The sequence below is a fragment of the Rhinolophus hipposideros genome, assembly GCF_964194185.1.
Source record: "Rhinolophus hipposideros genome assembly, chromosome: 17".
Taxonomy (NCBI): domain Eukaryota; kingdom Metazoa; phylum Chordata; class Mammalia; order Chiroptera; family Rhinolophidae; genus Rhinolophus; species Rhinolophus hipposideros.
Window position 1 is genome coordinate 10,859,047 of NC_138063.1, and position 16,701 is coordinate 10,875,747.

The 16,701-nt window shown below is 35.5% G+C and overlaps 1 protein-coding gene across 2 annotated transcripts in view; it reads left to right on the forward strand.

Annotated features, from left to right (window-relative positions):
* Nucleotides 1-16,701, forward strand: part of PIGN (phosphatidylinositol glycan anchor biosynthesis class N) — a 94,700-nt gene that overhangs the window by 35,783 nt on the left and 42,216 nt on the right. For both annotated transcript variants that reach the window (XM_081078065.1, XM_081078066.1), the window contains exons 14-21: nt 1,371-1,449; nt 2,370-2,552; nt 7,654-7,793; nt 9,963-10,062; nt 10,165-10,257; nt 11,390-11,481; nt 14,062-14,170; nt 16,279-16,387. In XM_081078065.1, coding sequence (XP_080934191.1) covers nt 1,371-1,449; nt 2,370-2,552; nt 7,654-7,793; nt 9,963-10,062; nt 10,165-10,257; nt 11,390-11,481; nt 14,062-14,170; nt 16,279-16,387 — 905 coding nt within the window. The remainder of the gene's footprint in view (nt 1-1,370; nt 1,450-2,369; nt 2,553-7,653; nt 7,794-9,962; nt 10,063-10,164; nt 10,258-11,389; nt 11,482-14,061; nt 14,171-16,278; nt 16,388-16,701) is intronic.

A 16,701-nucleotide genomic window follows, 5' to 3' on the forward strand; every position in this document is an offset into this window, starting at 1 on the left:
TGTGGTGTCTGAAGGACAGAGAACTAGGTCCGTGATAACATTTTGAGGTAACTTTTCTTTCTGCTTCCTGGTACCTTTTCCTTCAAATCCCATTGAGTACAGGGGTGGTGAATTTTCTTGCAGTCTGAAACAGCGCATGGGTTCCCGAGTTGAAAGCTCTGGGAGTTGTGGGTGTAGGCACAGATTCTTAGTCAGGAGCTCCTAGAGAACTCTAAAGGGTTTATTGATGAGCTTCTGGGGTTCATGAATTTTCTGAAATTATATGTAAAATTTCAGATTACGTACTTTTTATAGACAGGGTTCTGGATTCTGAAAGAAGTTTGTGACTCTACCCAAATTAATAGCATTGCTTAAAATATTTATTTCCTTTAAGTCTCAACCTTTTCAGAGACTGCTGGAACCAAGTAGAAGGAGGATATCATGTTGCGCCATATAAAATTGGCAGGATTTAATTTGGTAGCTTTTGAATCATACAAAATATCAATTTTATGTGCTCTAACCTAATATGTTCTTAAATAACTTTTTTGCACTTTTTAAACATGAAGATATTCACCTTAGGAGTAAAGGTTTTAGTTACGCAGTGTATGTTCAATTTTGTGTTTAAGTATATTTATTACGATAAGGTAATTGAGTTCTGGTTATATTTCCTCAGTTTTGATATTCCATAAAGTTAATGTCTTTAGATACAGATTTTTTTCTTTCAGTTTATGCAGTATTAGGAGTATTTCACTTATGTATTTAAGGTTTCTACTGTGGTCAACTAAGGACAGGGAAATGATGGAGAGAGAAATGAAAAACGGGGACCCAAGAAGGTGTATGGTATAATTTAAAAATGGCACACAGGTTCAAATTGTTTACTAATTTTGATTGTTGGTTAGGCTTTTCCTGGAGCCCTTTGATAAAGAAAATTCTCAGTCTCCGCCTGGCTCAGGGCTAAGTGTATGATGGATCTGCCTTGTGTGTTGTTTCTGCCATGAGCACTGGAGGCCTCAGGGGTGGCACTCACGGCACTGTTTGCTGTTCAGTTCATTATGTTGATTTACTCAGAATTTCTTTGCTAGCCTGACTATTATGTTTCTTCAAAATGATTTATTATATAATACATATAAAATGACTGTCATAAGTGTAGTTTGGCAGTAAAAGCTTTGAGTCAAGACAACCAAATTTAACTGTAAGCTATTTCTTGGAAAAGTTCAGATAACCACCAAGAATACAATTTAGCTCATGGTTGGTTTCATTTATTTATTTGTTTGTTTGTTTGTTTTTCTCAATTTTCACCATCCTTTTATTTTCAATTAAGCAAAAAAAAAAAAACAAGAAAAAATCTAATTGAAATGTGGAAACATTTTGAAACTAACTTTCTTTTGTAGGTTGCTTTCTGATTCTGAACAGCTCAACATTTTAAGAAAAGCAAGATCTTATATAAAACAGAGGAAGTATGATGAAGCAGTAAGTACGCAGGCCTTGCATATACAAGTAGCTAATCACTGTTTCTGGTCTGCTGGGGGGCATGCTGTGCAGTGGAGAGCCAAGTGGGCGGGCCTTCCTGAACCCTCAGGAAGGGCTGAATTCCCTAAGAAGCTGCTTTAGCCATGGGCATGCATCTCTTATTACACATAATATTATGGGTATATGTTTTTGAGGTAGCATTAGAAATGAGCAGTTGCTATTTTCTATAATGAAAATGTATGATCCAAGTTTCTGTCACCCTACTAAGGCATAATATTTTAGAACGTGATATATTTATACTTTTGGAATTACCAATACACTATCAGAAGTCGACTGATGCCTATAGAAGCTTTGACTCTTCCCAACTCCGACCTCCCTGTGCTTTTCATTAATTTTCTCTGTGTGAAATGGTCATATAATTTTGAAGTAGGAAAGAATTCTATTTTCAGTTTCTGATGTTGCCTAAGTAATACCATGCATGTGTCGTGCTTATTTTTGTTTTGATTTTAAAATGATAAGCTATTCTCTAAAATATGAAGATATTTTAATGATATTTTATAACTGATTTGGGTGATCTAATATGAGAAAATCAAAAGTGATATAAATGTGGGAATTATTTTGGACCTATAATAGAGAGCTTTTATTTCTTTAAATGTCATCTGAAGATAATTTCCACAAAATGAATCATTGTAAATCACTGAACATATCATAGGTTACATTTAAATGCTCTTTCTTATCAAGATTTAAAAATCCATTTTATTCAGGAATTTTTCTTGTACTTTGCAAGAAAATCTTTGAACAATTAAAATCTATTTTTGATCCGTCATCCATAGTTACTTTGATTTTAATAATTTTCTTCCTTTGAAACTTAGGTTCCTTATTCTTTCCATGTGGCAAGTGATATTTTCCTTTCTCCTTAGGTCTCCCTTTGTAAGGACCTGATTCATCTTGCGTTGAAAGGGTTGTCCTATTACCACACTTACGACAGATTCTTTTTGGGCATCAGTGTCGTGCTTGGTTTTGTGGGATGGGCATCTTATGCTTCTTTGTTGATCATCAAGTCGCATTCCAGCCTCACCAGAGGTGTTAGTAAAGAAGTTAAGGTATGTTCAGAAAATATAATGAACATTCAGATGATGATGTAAAATCACTAGGACTAAGGAAAGAAATCGAAGCAAATCAACTGTAATAAGTTCATGCATTGTGCAACTTGTGCTAAGCTCTTATATTTCATTGGCTTTTGTTGGGTTGGGTTGTTTTCTCAGTTATCTCTTTTTTTTTCTTTGTTGGGAAAAGGGTGTATTAATAATAATGGCCCTGTAACTTAAGAGGGCTGTAAAGATAGCTATATAATTTAATTGCTCCTATGGCATTAACTGTGTTAATTTTCTATTCTTTTTTAAATAATTATTTAGCATGTCATAATTATTCCATATCTTCCTAGTGCTGGTGGTCCGAAAACTACTTCAAAGCAATATATTTAACTGATATTAAAAGTTTAGGAGCTGGAAAGCAATAAAATCACTTGTTCAAAATGTTCTTTTTCAAGTAATGTATATGTTTTCCTAGAACTATTTTTACTTTCTTTCAAGTTACTGAAATTGTTACAGATTTCCAGAGCTTTCTGTTTATCTTCATTTTAAGGATTAGTCCCTAGTTTACTATAATTTCAGTGCAAAAACCTCTTAAATAATACTTCATATTAACTGGGAAAATATAATACTACATATGTGGTTTTACTACATAAAACACTTTACTCTTTTAGAATATATTGCTAACTATCATTTACCAGGGAGACTATGTCTCTTGCTTTACTTTATTTTCTCTAATAATTATTACCAGATATAAATCTTCTAAAAATTGATATATTTGGATGGTGTATTATTAATAATAAATAACAGTCTGCAAAGATTTCCAGTGGTAATTTTTTCCAATTTTATTTTATTTTTCTGTAATGGAAGAAAGAACGTAGTGTTTATTCCAGTTTTTTATAGTGCTTTAATGCATCTTAAATAATTTCCTCCAAGTAATTGTCATTATTTGAATGTATATGAAATTGGCTAGAATAGGAATAATTTTTATATATGATACGACAGGAGATAGAAACAACCAAATTTCTGTAATACATATATCGAGGCATTCTGCTGTGTACTTGAAATTTATTTTGCCGTTTTAAACTCATAGTAGTGCTGGAAGTAGACATTACAATTTCTCTTTACAAAAGAGGAAATGAAAGCTGTTCCAGTAACTTCCCGAAGGATACTCGGCTAGGATATGAAGGAATCAAGATTGGGATCCAGAGCAGGCCCATGCCAAACACTCCCTTTTCATGTTTACCGTGATGTTCACGTCACTGAGAAAGGATCTGATCTCTGTAGATTGATGTGTCAGTAGGCTTTGTAGATAATTTTTTCATTTATTAATCTGATAATGCAGCAAATATTTAATTGAGTGTACAGTACAATGCTAGATACTGCATAGGCTATACAAAGAGATGTAAAATTCAGATTCTACCCTCCAGGAGCTTAGAATTCAGTAAAATAGGTAATAGATTTACACACATAACCACCTTAGCAGATATAGGTCACTATAATACACTACATTACAAAAGATAACTTTACATTTAACAACTTTAATATATGCTAAGTGCTTAAATGTGATACAAAGAGTATCAGTTTTAAATAAAGGAGAGCTCGGTGATAGCTTTAGCTAGGTGATAAATAACAGGAAAATATAAGTCTTGGTTGAAATTTAACAGTCAGGCTATAGGGAGAGGATGAGAATTGAAGCAAATTAAATGATATAAACAGAGGCAGAGTTGGGAGAACATATTATTGTGCTGGAATAATGTGTAATATTTATTAAGCCCCAGTGTTCCAGGACTATCCTGGGTGTTTGCATGCGTTTTTCAGGTAAGCGTAACACTCCCTGAAGTTTGGTGGTTATGATGCTTGTAGTATGGATGGGGGAATCTAGGCTCAGAGAGACTCACATTTTCTTCAAGGACACATCCCTGTGTTAAATGACAGAATGAATTTTTCTAATACTTAAATTCATGCTCTTTCTCCACCATGCTGCCTTTAAAATAAATAGTTCCATTTGGGTAGAATGTGGGAGGGACTAATAAGAGAGAAAACTGACGATATAGATTAGGCTGAAGTCATTAAAGGCTTCAAATGCTGGACTATAGAATTTAGACTTTATTTAGTGAAGAGTTGGTATATCAGGTAGAGTTAAACCAGAGAAACAGAATGAGCAATCTGTAAATTAAGAGATATAGGAGAAGAAATTGGCTTATGTGGCTGAGGCAGGGCTAGCCAGGCAAGTACCAAATGCACAGGTCAGGCCACCAGGACGAACAGATGGAACTCACAGGCAGGAGCTGAAGCCGCACTCAGAGGGTGCAATCTCTTCTTCAGGGGACCTCCACGTCTACTCTTAAAGCCTTTCAACTGATTGGATCAGGCCCACCCAGATTGTGTAGGATAGTCTCCCTTACTCAAAGTCAACTGACTGTGGACTTGAATCACATCTACAGAATACTTTCACAGCAACACATGATTAGTGTTTGTTTGACTAACTGGGGAGTATAGCCTAGCCAAGGCTATAGCATAAAACTGACCGTTACAGTTGAGGTCATGAAAGTATTTTGAACCCTTTAGTTCTGTTTGCAAAAACTATCTGATTCTTCTTCAGTGAGAGTGTCTAAGCTGGTGAAGTGACACAATCTAAATAGTTCCGAAGGAAGAACAAAATGACAGTTGTCTATAGTATTAACTAAAGGGGGGCATGGAGAGCAGTTAGGAGGTAAGAGGACTGGAGCTGTGCACACAGAAGCACGTGATGCTTGCACTTGGGGTGCAGGAAGGCTTGGCAGAGGAGGTTATTGCTGAAGTGAAATCTTAAAGGGGGAGCAGGATATAGCCGAGTGGAGAAAAGGAAAAAGATGCAGTGAGAGTGCCATGTGCCAGATGAGGAGGGTGGGGGGCATGGCTTCCGGGAGGCGCTATTAATACAAGTCACGGATTCGACTAGAATCTGAGGGCTGTGGGGGAGTGAAGATGAGCTTGCAGCGAGCGTTACCCTCCATTGCCAGGTGAGGACACAGCCGTAGACAAGCTCAATGGTTTAGTCAGATTGCCAGGCAAGTGGACGGCAGCACTGGAACTCAGTTGAGGTGTGACTCCAAAGTTTATGTCACTCGTGCAAGATAGTGTTCCCCAGATTATACAGGTTTCTAATTGATCACAATGGCAGGCAAGGCTGCACTGAATGTGCCCTTTCCCTTTTCATGTGAGTCTCCACAGCTCCTTTTCACTGAGCTCTGCCTTTAACGCCTATGTATTTGCTTCTGCTTTTGCCCGTTAGATGTCTTCTGCTTTAGAACTAAATCTCCTTATTTGCTGCATTCCCCCTTTGTTTCCTTATTACCTAGTACAATCCTAAAATATTAACTGTTGAAACCGAATCCCATGACTCAGTCTCTACCTGTATGGTTTCATAGCACAGAACGTGCCACTTAGTAATGTTTGCTGGTTGAAGGAGGATTGCAATGCACATAGCATTTCATTACCATAGGAGTATTGGGGAGGCTGGAGGAGGCGGGAATCAATGATGAAACAGAAAATGTGCCCCATTCTTGTTATTTAAAATCCTTTCGATTTTTACTTCAGCTGAACCAAATTCTTTATGATTGAGTTTCCTACAAGTAGATCATTTGTAATGTCTATTAATTACATTATGTACCAAAGGGTTAGATAATTATACCACATTGTACTGACTAGAAAATCCCTCGTGTGTTTTTAGGTACTCTCTTAAGCGTCTTTTCTTATTATTTTTCTATTCTCAAAATGATATGAAACGATCAGCTTTTAAAATGAGTACCTGCCTCAGCCACTTTCAGCTTTAGAGACCCCACCTCTCTTTGACATCTGCCTCTTCTCCCCCCACCCCTGCTGTGGGACCTCCTGTACTGTCTCGCACAGTTCCATATTCATTGCTATTCACCGATGGGTTTCTGTGGTGACTGCTGGAACTGGTGCAAAGAAACAGAAGAGGAGGGAATAAAAAATAAAGGTAATAATAGCAGCCATTATTTATTAAGCAGTAGTAATATTCCAGGCATTTTGTTAAGCTCTTTACATAATCTTATTTAAGTATTACCAACCTTGATAAATAGATATGGAATTATTCCCATTTTGTGGATGGGGTGAAATTCTGTCTCAGGAAAATTTTGTGCTTTTCTCATAATCATACAATGAGCAGGTGACAGAGCCAGGATTTGAATTCTGATCTGCATAGCTTCAAACTCTTCATCACAATGTGGTGTTTCACCTTCCTTTTTACAACTGTGCCCTCATTTATCCTCATTTCTTACCTAATTTCTGGTGACATTTTATTCCAGTAGGGAGGAATTCTAAGGAGGAAGAAAATCTCTTGCTTTTTCTCCCCAAATTCCCCTACTCACCTCACTTAGCTTTTGCTTGCAAAGTAAGGGGGAAAAAGGCAGAACAAGGCCCCGAGGCAGGAGAACACCACGTTGCTGTTCCACTCCTGATTTTTTTCTCCCGTGCTGATCTTAGCGTTATAGCTCTCCCTAAGCATGTCCCTTTCCCGGTCGCTGGAATTGCCGTCCCTGACCGACATCCTTCCTTCTGGCCCACAGCAGCCATGGGTCTGGGCAGCCTGGGGAGGCCGTCACTGTGACTCACACTGAGAAACTTCCTTCTCGTTTGGCAGGTGGTTGGGAAAAGGAGATGGGACTGAATGAAACTGCTGTCGTCAGACTGGAGAGGGAAGCGTGGGCAGCATGTCAAGTTGGAGTTTGAATAGATAGGAGCATTGTTCCAAATGAAGATCAGGCCCCACAGTTTCTTGTGGGTTGAATGGGCTTTTGTGAGCTTGTCAGAGAACTCAATCAACATTTATTAAATTGTTCCTAAGGAGAAATATGCCCCGAGTTCTAAACAAGTTACTTGCAAACATTAGGAATTGCCTTATTACAACAGTTCCATCTTATCCAGCTTTTTCTACTGTGCTATGCTTCTCCAATGACAGAACTTTGGAATAAAATGTATTTCTTAATCATCTGGTTGTAGAATCATTGAAAGAAAGTAATACATTGTCTTCACTGTATACAATCTCTTAAAAGCCTATCAGTTAGTATGAGTTTGGAAGTGTTTCAATGTTTTGTTTGATTTTCAGAAACCAAGCTATCTCCTGACATGTAGCTTTGTGGCTATTGGTGTTTTAATAGCATTTTTCCTGCTGATTCAAAGCTGTCCCTGGACTTACTACGTGTATTGTTTGTTGCCAGTGCCAATATGGTATGCGGTTCTAAGAGAGTAAGTAACACATCTTGCTGTCTTGTTTTTCACTTCACTGACAGGTAAATCTGGATTTCAAATGCGTTAGATTTCTGTAGCATAAGTCATCAAGATATTTATAATACCCTGAAATCTACAAGCCCTCTTACTTCATTTGTAACAGTGTCAATGTTGCATATAAATATCCTTTTTGTTTTACCTTTCTTTTTAAACTTCATCTTTATTGCCTTAGGAAAACAATGACCTTGTTTCCTTCTTTGCGTATCTTTTATAAGAAAAATCTGGAGTCAAAATAATTAATATGGATTGAACTATGCCACGAGTAACTCACATTTTGAACCTGTTTCCATCATCTCAATTTCCAGTGTCTCCTCCTGTTTCACAAAGAAATTGCATGTTTTTTTCCATACATTTTCCCCACTCCTTTCCTGGCTATCATGTAAGCCTGGATAAATGAAACTTTGTAATTTAATCAAATCACATAATATGTACATGCAAGATTAGTGGATATTATTCACATGTACTGTGGTTCTAGCTTTAAGTGCCTCCTCATAAGTTGGACTTAAATGGATTCTTACCATTGTAGAAAGATCGGAGGTGGAGCTCTTAGGTGAATTTCAAGTACATTAAAATAAAACCGCTGAAACGTCGGGCTGGGTCATATTCACAGGCTAGGGTCATGTTGCAGATCTTGTTGATTTCTATGTTTGTACAGTAATCTAGAATCGAAACTTCGTCTTGGGCATCCAAGCATCCTCTGACCAAACCAGACCCCAAAAGCTGTCCAGGGACTAAGAGCCCAGAATAAAGATAATTTTAGGGTTGGCCAGCATGTTTGTCATGACACAACGTGTATTTTTATTCTAATTTTTGTTAACTCCAGCTCTGATCACCTTTTCCGTCCTTTAAAAACATTAAGTATTAAAAATATTAAAAGATTAAAAATATCAAAAATAAAAATTAAGAGGTTTAAAATATCAACATTTTAAAATATAAGCCAAAATGACACTGACAAAAGAACCTACTGTTATTTCTCCATTTGAAAGGAATGGGGATGCTGAATATACCTATTTAAATCAGATTTTTTTCCCTCCAATGTCATTTGCTCTGGTTTTAAAACTTTTAGAATGAAAGGTTTTATCCTTGCAGAAAATTATATTCTACCACAGAACTCCACCTGAATGATTAAATGTCCTGAAGAAGATGACATATATATATTTAAATTTTAAGGGAAAATGTGATTTTAAAAGTATGTTCTATATCTTTTTGATAAATTATGTAGAAAATAAACAAAATTCACTCTTCTAGAAAAAAATCTTCTAAATGATTTTATAAAATCGTCTCTTGTTTTTCTTGCTTATTCATTGTTGTGAACAAAAGAATGTTCTCCTTTTAGCTAGTGTTAGCTTGTCTTTCCCACTTGGCACCTTAATAGTTTTGATAACATTATGTAGACATTGATTTCAATCAGAAGAAGGTCATGAATCAAATGATACTGACCTTTTATAATTACCTACTTAATAATGCACTACAAATGCTAAAAATTTTTCCAGTAATGAAATATAAAAAAGTACTGAAGTATGTAATACATTTTTAATGGTTATGAATTTGCATTTAATTATAATTGTTTATAATTAGTGACATCTTAAATTGGGTTTGGAAAAGGTTATTTAGCACAGTAAAAAAGTACGATTAAGATTTTCTCTACCTAGATTAGAAAAACCTACCTTTGTTTCATTAAGACAGTTAAGATTTCAATATAAGATTAACCTTGGTGAATTAAAAATTGTTTTTCAGTTTTTATTCATTTGGGTTCCCTGTATTTTATTTCTGATATTGTATCTGTAATTATATAAACATGGGTATGTTTAAACTAAGATCAAACAAGACTCAGGTATTGTCATTAGTGTTTATAAAAAAACAAGCAAATTTTTGTGATCATTATCAAATTAATTCAGAAATTGTGTGTTTTTGTAATATACGTTTTGGTTTCAAAAAAAAGATTTAGGTAAGTAAAGCCATTGAAACAAATGTGTTAGATATTCTCTTAGTATTTAAATAATGTGTGAATTGAAAATTTCCTGATTTATAGCTTCACCAAAGTTTTTATTTTTTATCATATATGGCCTAATTTTTAGCTCAATAAAGAGTATAAATGATCTTTTTATAAATAATCTTGTTAAACAGATATCAAGTTATTCAAGACCTTGTCACATCACTGTTGACCTTGCCTCTGAGTCGTTTTGTTGGATACCTGGTAGTCTGTACCCTGGGAATTGAAGTATTAGTAAGTAATTTACCACATTACAGCATTTTTATATCGCTTTCATATATGTAACTCCTTTTACATGACCTCATTTTTTATGTCTTCCCTCGAATGTGTTACTAGGTTCTCAGTTTTTTCTACCGCTATATGCTTACCGCTGGACTTATTGTATTTGCGGGTTGGCCATTTAGCACTCAGCTGTGGACGCGAGCAAAGGTATTAGTACTCATTTTGACATTGGATGGATTAGTAGCTACTTTGTTTTAATGTGTGTTTAACTCAGGGAACTGTTCATTTTTAAAGAAAAGGATAGAATGTGTCTTTACATAGAGTCTGGTCCTTTTGACAGGAGGACTGAGGCTGCATTTCAGGTTTCACTGATGCACATAGACTCTCCCATAAAAACGAACTGGTCATGTGGTGATTAAAATAGTCTAGAAGCTTGGCTGATGTATCCTCCTCCGAAGCACTTCCTAGGCTTCTTTAGCTTCCGATACCTACATGACGCAGCAGCTGAGGAGCTGCCCAGAGCAGTGCAGTGGCGTGGAGGCCACGCTCAGCTCAGGTCGGAGGGGTCACCTCTGCCCTGGCCCTGAGCCACCTCAGGTTTTTCTGGAGCAGTATATATTCATGATATATTATTTTAAAATATAATTACTCCTGATTTCTTTCCTTTTGCTAGATAGGGAATGACGGTATGCTTCTACAAAAAATACGTACATGTTTCCATTTTGACACTTTTTGATGGAGGTGGTAGGAAGATAGAAATACCTTCTTTCCGCCCTAGAGGAACTTATAAAATTCCCCACTGGGATTATTGATAATTTTTGTCTTAATCAAATTACAAAAGTACTTTTACTAATTTCCCTCCGGGGCTGTTATTTGATTATGATTACAGGCCAACTTGCTTACAGATGTAATCCATATATGGTATAACATAAATTGAATGAAGCACTTGCTTTGAAATAGCAGATGTAGGTTTAAATCCTGGTTGTCTCATTTACTAATCAAAGGCCTGGAACTACTTATAGTTTAGTATCTCTGAGCTCTGTTTCCTCACCTGAAATGTTGTGGATAGTATAACCTACATCTCAGGTTATTGTGAGGTTCAAATGAGATAATACTTAGATTATCGTACCTTCTATATAACTCGTCTTTCACAAATAGTAACTCTATTACTTCTTTGTTTAAAATTTTTTATTGGTTTGAGGTCTATTACTTTTTAAAGTAAACAGATAGAAGACTTTATATTTTCCTTTTTGATTCACAGCCACGTAGATTATGACATACTGAAGACAGTTTTCTGACCATATTTGTCTAAAGATAACTTTTTTTTTTTTTTTTTTAGAGTATCTCACTGAGTTGGATTTTCTTCTGTCTGCTCCTGGCAGTCTTCCCTCTGATGCCTGTTGTAGGACGAAAGCCAGATATCTTTCTAGTGTATGAACAATATTTTAACTTATTTGCTTTTCAATACCATTGTTTTTCCCAATCAACACTAGGAACTATGAACTTAATGATGATCATCAGTTTAAAAATCACATAAACAACCTCGAAGTTAAAATATTAATATCAAACCATTAGTCACAATTTTGGCCCAGGCTCTGAGAGGCATTAACGCTCCCAGGAGCTGCTTCTGGGCCTTCAGAAAAATGAAATTGTGCCAAGCAGTGATAACTTAAAATACCTCCTCCACCCCACCCCCCGAAAAAGTGCAGACACTTCTGTATCTTTTGTATACTGATGAAAGTCCTGTTGCCAAAACAGGTCTAAAAGCCATTGATGTAACAACCCCTGTCTTTGCCTCTGAGCATGTCCACACTTTAAGTCTAAGAAAAATGAAATTCTCTCCTATCCTAATCTGAATGTGAAGATCTCCATGGGAGGCAACTCTGTACCTTGACAACTTTCCCACGTTTAATCACTTTTAACTGTTAGAAAATTCTCTACACCTTACCTGAATTCTCCATGCTGTTGTCATATTTGTGTCTTCTCAATACATCTCAAAAAAATCTGTAAAATAATTGGTTACCTTTGCTTTTAACTTTAGTCTCAAATTATTCTCAAGCAATCACCTGGCTGTGTGTGTGTGTTTGTGCATGTGCTTGGCAAGCTAAATGATCATTATTTCCTTTAACACTTCCTCTTATTTTCTGATTATGTAATCATCTTTGTTACTTTCATTTGAACTCTGTACAAGCAATATTATTAGCATTTTAACCTAATCTTTAAGAGATTAGGGTATATTTTTTTAATTGAAGGAAGATTAACAAATCTTTTTGAAATATGTATTAATTTTAAAGTATGTGTTATTTACAAATTAACACATTTTATCTAATTTCTGTGAGAATATCAATATGGAATAGATCCGGAATTATTCTAGGAAGTCAGTTTATTAGCAGAGCCCAAAATAATTGTATTGAGTCCATATTATCTAAGCCATATTTTATCATTAGTGTTACTCAGTAAAAACATTTTGCAGCTGTTGTAAACTATAAATAGTATGTGAGAAGATAAATTCAAATGTTTTCATTTATTTCTTGATTCCTGTTGCTCTGTGAGCTCTCCTATTGTTTCTAGAAATCCCCTTTCACTCCTTTCATTGGTCTCTGCCTGTCTGTCCTGCTCAAGCAGGTGAGCAGGATGTATCATATGCTAAAAGGAAAAGAAATTGTATAAATGGTCTCCACAGAAATTTGCCACTTTTTATGTGTATATTCTAGTAAAGGTGAATTCAGGTAGTTAAAACAGGAGAACTCTAATTTGTTAAAGATTATGTTGTTTCCCTTCATACTTAAATTCCTCAGCAATTTAGTTTGTGTTAGTTGCCTAGTAGCTATATTTACAACTTCTTTATTTGACTCCTGGTTCATGGAGAAATTTCTACTCTCCATTTGATTTCTCACATCATCTCCCTTCTTTAGAAAATTACAAAGATAGATATGTGAAATGTTTAAGGATAAAATTAAAGAAAAAAGCAAAACTGTATACAACATAGCTATAATATCCCTGTTACTCCTGTTCTCTAAAGTAAAAACATTTGCCAATGAATTAAAATGTCAAATTATTTTTTTTAAATAACGGAAAGGAAAAGCAAAAGCAAACAAAGAATCTTGATCATACAGGACTGTTTTTTTTACGTTTTAATGGTAATCCATGTTGAATATATTGTTACTATATTTTCCCTTATGATTCTCAGAGAGTATTTAGAAGAGTCAAAACAAAAACAAGCGTTTTCCTGGGAATTCATGCATCGCATTCTCCTGAGCCCGGCCTTGTTCTCATTCTTACTTCTTTTAAACCAACCCCTTTTCTCTTAGTTCTATTATATTGCTAGGTTCCAGATTCTGTTCTCAACATAATTTGTTGTCCTATGTTACTTAGAGTTTTGGGAGGTGCAAAGTAGGGCTCAATATTAGTGTACCAGTTCCTTGATATCAGTTTCCTTAGACTTCAGGAACTATACCTGGTGTTCTTGAAAAAATATAATGTGTTTCATGACTATACAAATCCCTCACCTGCATGCTACCTTTGTGACCGCTGTCCTACCCTTCCGTTAGCCAGGAACAGCTGTGGAAAGCAAGAAGGTCAATGACAGACAAGAGCACTTTGTCGTGCTAGGGAGTACTGTGAATTATAAATGTCTGAGTACATGCTCGTAGTCAGAGAATGTATGTTTTTGATACTGATGAGATGTTTGTTTAGCTACCTTTTATTTTTTCTGTAAATTTGTCTAAGTCAGGTTAAGAATTATGGTGGTTGGTATGCATAAAGGTTTTAAAAATCAAATTATAGAAATAAGGTAAAGATACTTAAAAAGTGTAAGAAGTTATCCCTCCCTTCCAGTAAAAATACTGAGATGTTTATTCCTGTTATACCTATGTATTCATTTTGCTACTTCATCTTGATTAAACCAAATGAATGACAGATTCTACATCAGAGTAAAATGTCTAATATTTCCATATGCTATATATATATAGTAACTATGTTAAGAAAATTTGAAATTGTGTTTTTAAACAGAATGGGTGCGGGCCTGATGGTTCTTCTGCTGTCGCTGTTTGTTGTAACATCCCTTATAAAAAGAAAAGATGGTTTTGTAAATGGAGAGCTATTGTTACATCTATTACAGGTCAGTTGTAGATTTTCAACCCTGTGTTGTACTAATGATATACCAAAATGTGTCTGTGGTTGTATTTAAGTATATTGTTCTTAAGATGCCATCATGTTTAAGTTATGCAGTACCGACTGGGTTAGAAGAGAGTCTTCTGTTTAAGATGGTACATGGAAATATATTCTCTAAAAGATCGGAATAGCAAAAAGGTCGACAGGAGGCCGCCCAAAGATGCCCAGAGAGCCGAGCTTAAGGAGGGTGAAGTGGCATCTGTACTGACCTGAAAGTTGAGCTGACTCTCCTCTAGGCTGAGATTCTGTGTTGTCCTCATTGGGGCCAGGAAAAGGATGAGCTTCTGTGAAGTGCAGGCAGCCTCTGAGTATGTTTCTATGAAGGATAGCCAGTTTAAGGCTTCAGGCGACATCCTAGGAGACGATAAACTTCACCTTGAAGGCTTCACTTGGAAGCCTTTGGTGTAGTGAAAAGAATTGTAAACTTGACGTTTCAACATTGAGTCAATTCCCAGTTATGCTGCATACTAAATGTGTGATTTCCAGTAATAGAACTTTAGTCTGTTTTTAATCTGTAAAGTGGAAATACTATCTATTAATAATACTGTTGTGAGGATTAGGGATTATATAATGCCATATTCTGTAAAATGATAGGTTTTTTGTACATAATAGTGGAAACCACATTTTTTCTTTTAAACAATAAAACAATAAAACGCTACATCTAGAATACTGACCAAAAAAGCTTATATGGGTCTTCTCCAAATATTTACTCAGAACAAAGCTGAGATAATAGAAAGTATTTCCACGAACACTCTGAAATACCATATGCAACATTTAAAAGATATTCTTCTTGGAAAACAACAGAGAACATATAAAAAGAGAAGAAATATTTAGTCAACGATCCTATCAAACCATTGGAATGTATCTTGCATTTTAAATGGAACACTGACTGGCTTTACACTAAAGCCCTTTGACAGAATTCACCTGTAAAATGAGTACTTTGACAGAAGTGAACGTTTCTGAATCTCACTCCATAGGAGCAAAAGATACCACTAAAATTTTTATGGACTTTATAAGAAATACCCCTAAGTAAAAGGTAAAACTGTTATAAAATTCCTTTTTACATTAACTTTATTAATTTGCATTAATTCCTGTACTGTGTACCACATTTTTTATGGATTCAAGATATGTGTCTTTTCACATTTTAACATATGTGAAATGAAAATATGTCTTACAATTGAAAGAATCCTAGGATTCTGTCATAGGTTTACTGACAGCATTTTTTCCTTCTTAATTCACTAAAAATATGACAATAAGTTAAATCTATTCATAGGATTTGGTGATGAGCTTGCTAATCTGATCTCTAAGAGAGTTTACTTTCTTCACATATTAGCTTAGCTCATTCCTGAAAATGGCAATTAATCCACTAGTTTGGGGGTTAGCAAACATTTTTCTAAGAGCCAGATTGTAAATATTTTAGGCTGTTTTAGGGCCATACAGAGTTTGCTGTAAATTTTCAGCTCAACATTGTAGTGCAAAAGGAGCTGTAGACAACACGTAAATGAATAGGAGTGACTGTGATCCAATAAAACAGTATTTCCGAAAACAAGCTACCAGCTATAGTTACCAACTCCACACTAGTTTATACATATTCCCTGAAGACTATTGTACTCCTTGTAGCCCCAGTGCCAAGTAAATACTCAGGTGCAAGTATGTGTTGAATGAATAAATGAATGTGACTATGAGCAAAGGCCAGAGGTAGAAGACACTAAACCATACACACTAAACTGTATACATTTCACCCTCTGCATTTCCATGATTTAAGAAAACTTCAAGGTCAATAACGAAGATGTCTAAGTAGAAGTAGTGTGATAATGTATGCCAAAACTACTCTTGAAAAGTCTAAAAGGCCTCATGTCATGCGTGTAAAAGGATGACCTTTGCTTAATGTAAGAGTTCTAACTCTTAACCTTAGTCTCAAGAAGGGGAGCTGGTGCAATTTCAAAGTTTTTTTTGCCACATTCCTGTTGTTCAAGCACTGTTTAAAGTATTCTTTCTGATATATAAATAAGTCTCTCACCGCCTTCTCTTTTATTTCTGTGTTTTGTATTTCAGATGCTGAGCATAGTACTTTCCATGTGTGTTGTATACAGCACCCATAATAGTCTACTCAGGAAACAAGGCCTGCCTCTGATCAATCAGATTGTTAGCTGGATCATATTAGGTAAGAGGTCAAACCAAAGGAGGTAACTTTACGTCAAGTCATACCTTACAGTCATCTATTTACACCTGTATCAGTGTTACTGAAAGACAGTTGTGCTGCAGGAAAATAATAACCAGCAATTATTTCTTTCTCTTGCTGGCATTTGACAAAGAAAATTAGAACTGTTATGAGCATTCATGTGTTAATGAGAATTCATTGATGGAATAGTTTTGACCTGGTAAAAGGCTATATATTTATTCACATCCGATAAAAATTCAAGTGATTCCAGACAAGAAAACAGTATGTCTTCTGCTTTCCCCTTTCCTTGCAACTAA